Source organism: Echinops telfairi, unplaced genomic scaffold, assembly GCF_000313985.2.
Source record: "Echinops telfairi isolate 266 unplaced genomic scaffold, ASM31398v2 ScPeMD7_5;HRSCAF=22, whole genome shotgun sequence".
Classification (NCBI taxonomy): Eukaryota; Metazoa; Chordata; class Mammalia; order Afrosoricida; family Tenrecidae; genus Echinops; species Echinops telfairi.
This window is the reverse complement of record NW_022103901.1, coordinates 12,850,168-12,853,508: the sequence shown is the minus strand read 5'-3', so window position 1 is coordinate 12,853,508 and position 3,341 is coordinate 12,850,168. Positions and strand designations below refer to the sequence as shown.

The window sequence follows — 3,341 nt, the reverse complement described above, 5'->3', positions numbered from 1 at the left end:
CAAAGGATATTTCTGGCGTGTTTTTCCTTCACCGCCACTTCCTGCATATTAATAGCCTTATTGATGCTGACAGTCTGGAAAACAAGAGGGCGGGGGAGGGGAGGGGACAGGAAGATGTGGTGAATAAGCCGCAGAGAGTGGCTCCAGTCCTTCCCCGACGCCCCACCCCTTTCTCTTCCTCCAATGAGCTCTCTCGCCGCCCGCTGACCCCGCCCCTCTGGGCGGGCCGGCCCGGGCCCCAGGGGAGGGCAGAGATGGGCCAGGCTGGCTGATGGAGCCAACGTTGCTGCCTGGCATTGGCTGCGCCCAGCTGCTGCCTCGGCCGGCCCGTCCTTCACTGGGCACAACGAGGCGCTGAAAGCCACACACAGAGACGCTTCTCATGCTCCAGGGAAACATAATTCTCACGGCGCAGCAGGAGGAGGCCCTGAGCCCAGGACCAGCCAGCCCTCCTGGTCACTCCTCAGACCCTTCCCCAGGGCACCCCCCTGGGCTGGCCAGGTCGGCAGGGGTGTCCCTCGCCCCTTATGTTCCCACTCTGGGCATTTTCCCAACTGCTACCCAAATTCCTTTCACTGGATGAGAAAACCTGAAACTCTTCGGGATCAAGAGCCACAACTGCCCGTAACGCTTTCCCCAAAGACACAGCCTCATCTGTCTCCAGAGGAGCTGCTGACGGTTTTGAACTGCTGACACTGCGATTAGGAGCCCGGCAGGTCACCCGAGATGCCACCGGGGCTCCTCATTGTATCAAAGGATAGATATTCGAAACATCACTGCTTCCAAGTTATTGTCGAGATCCTAACTCTTAATTTCCTTTTAACTTTCGCGTTGTGATTTGGCTTTGTGAAAGCTTACACACCACACCACAAAGCTTACACACACAATTCATGCTCAGACATAAGCAGTTAGTCTCGGAAACCCACTGGGCGGTTTTACCCTGTCCTGCAGGGTCGCTGTGAGTCGGCATCGACTCAAAAAGTGGTGACCTTGGAGCCTGAGAACGTTTTTGTGACAATGGGTTGCATTTTGTGACAATGGGTTGCACCCCTCACAGCCCGCTTCTCACGCCTCCCTGTGTGGACCACTTCCGTCCATCTTTTCGGTCTGGGCCTGCCTTCTGGGCTTTCTCTCTGGGCGACTGCTACCCCTCTGATCCATGGGTGGTGGGTCTCGGAGAGCCGACCTCTCTGGGGTTTCGGTTCACCTTGGGAGAGGGCCTTGTCACCATTTGGCTGGAAGGTGAGCTACGGGAGGTGGGGCGGAGTTCAGGTCTCAGTGTTTTAACTTGCTGATGAACTGCCAAGTGGTTCCCCAGAGCGGCTGCACCCTCTCAAGGCCCACCGGCAGGCTGGGCGAGGGAGGGTGGGTGCCACGTTCTCTCCATCCTCATCAGCCCCCGGCCCTTCCCATGTTTTGGGTTTCTGTCCAGTGGCATTTGCAACAACGGCCTCCAGCACAGTCCCTTTTCAATGTAGCAAAGCACCCGCACCACAAATATCACTGACAGTCACGAAGGGGACACTTTACTGGTCAGGCCCGTTTTAAGGTCAGTATGGGATTTCTCGTATTTTTGTTCTCTTTTTTTTTGGTTTTGCTGGCTTCCTTCCTTCCATTGACCCTATTCTACCTTTCACCCACATGAATACACTGTTATGTGTCTCACACACAGAGAAAAGTGGGGATGAGGGAGAGGGAGAGGGCTACTGCACGCAAGAGACCGAGAGATCCCAGGGGCAGTTGCTGTCAGGGAGTGGGTTGACTTTGGGATTCCTATCAGGGATGGGATTGACACCCCGTCAGTATGTGTCAGGGCAGAACTGCCCCATGGAGTTTTCAGCAGCTGTGACAGTTAAGGTTTATTGTGCCAACCTGACCGATGAACACGTGGGATTGATCGAAGGGCAGAGAAATAAGTGGTCGGGTCTCTTGCTCTCTGATGGTCAGACTAGGGTGCAGCTGCCTTAGCTAGTTCTCTGCCTCGGCTGGCAAGGCTCACTGCCTGCGAGACATCCCTGAGAAGCCACATGGACCTACCCTGATGCAGCCCTGGGTGCTGGAGCAGCCGTGTGGAGACCCCTGCCAGCGCTGAGATGCTTACACGCTCACTGATTTGGCTTTCCTCCTGCAGTCGGCATCATTGCATGTGTTTTGCGAGATTGAGGAGGACTTTGTAGATCGGTGTCGGATGTAGGGGCTAATTGTTGAACTAATGTTGGACTTATGGGCTGGGACTGGAATGGGTTGGGATGCTTTCTTAATGTACACTTAACCTTTATATACAACTCTCTCTTCTACAATATAAGCATCTCTTCATTTTGTTTTTCTAGTCTACGTAGACTGACACAGTGGCTAGTTTTTTGGGAACATGGATGGCCACATCTTCCCTCTGAGGTGACTCCGGGTGGAAGCCAACCTGCAACCTCTCCTCCCAATCCTGCCTCCTCCTCCTCCACCTCCTTCTCCAGTTCCTTCAAGCCCTAACAGGATGCAAGGTTTCCTTGAATTCCTGCCCCTCCTAACAGGACTTGATGCTTAGGATGACCTTGGCTCCCCACCAAGAGGGCAGCGACCCTGCCTTCTCCTCCCTCCCCGGAGGGGCCCAGAGGCTCAATAAACGACTGAATTATTCAGGACCGACTGCTCCCAGGACTCAGTCCTCCAGAGCACCATACACGTGACACGACACGTGGTCCCGTGCGAAGGTCCAGTCCCCTTTTCTCCTTTCCCCAGACAGGAAGTCACTGGGTTCTGAATTGGTGCTGACCCAGCTGCAGGTCAGGGCCCGGGGGCCCCTCCCAGGGTAGAGAGTGGCAAGTCCCGGGCTCTTTTGCTTGCCTCATGGGGGTGGGGTGTGTGTGTGTGTGTGTCTAGATTAGAGGGTGTCCCTCACAACAGGCTGTTCTCCAGATTTCTCAGAGTCACTCGGGACCAGGGACCATACAGTGTCTCCCCTGAAAGGGTAGCATTGTACACCACTTCCTGACCCGGCTGGCCCCTGTGGTCCTGGCTGGCTCCGGAGAGCCAATTATCAGCAGGCACCACAGGAAGGGTGGCTTTCTCTGACTCCCCTCCCCACGACTCCCCAGGGGCCCCCCCCACCACCACCAGGCCAACGGGAAACCTCTGGGCCTTGTTTCTGCGGGGAGCGGGACCTGGGATGGCCTGGGGGTCCAGCCGGGCACTGCCTGGTCCGTCATGCACCTTCCCTTGGCAGGTGGCCGCCAGCAGGAGGGCTGCCAGCACCTGGCTAGTTGGTAAAGGCTTCATGGCTGGGGGCAGGCAAAGAGGATGAATGGATGGGGTGGCCAGTCCTGAAGTAAGGGGCTGAGACTCCCCCC

General features: G+C 56.3%; 1 protein-coding gene across 1 annotated transcript in view; it reads right to left on the bottom strand.

Moving 5' to 3' along the window:
- HIP1 (huntingtin interacting protein 1) overlaps positions 1-3,341 on the bottom strand; it is a 135,639-nt gene that overhangs the window by 42,802 nt on the left and 89,496 nt on the right. The window contains exon 2 of the mRNA XM_045284676.1: positions 18-74. Within this exon, the coding sequence (XP_045140611.1) occupies positions 18-74 (57 nt within the window). The remainder of the gene's footprint in view (positions 1-17; positions 75-3,341) is intronic.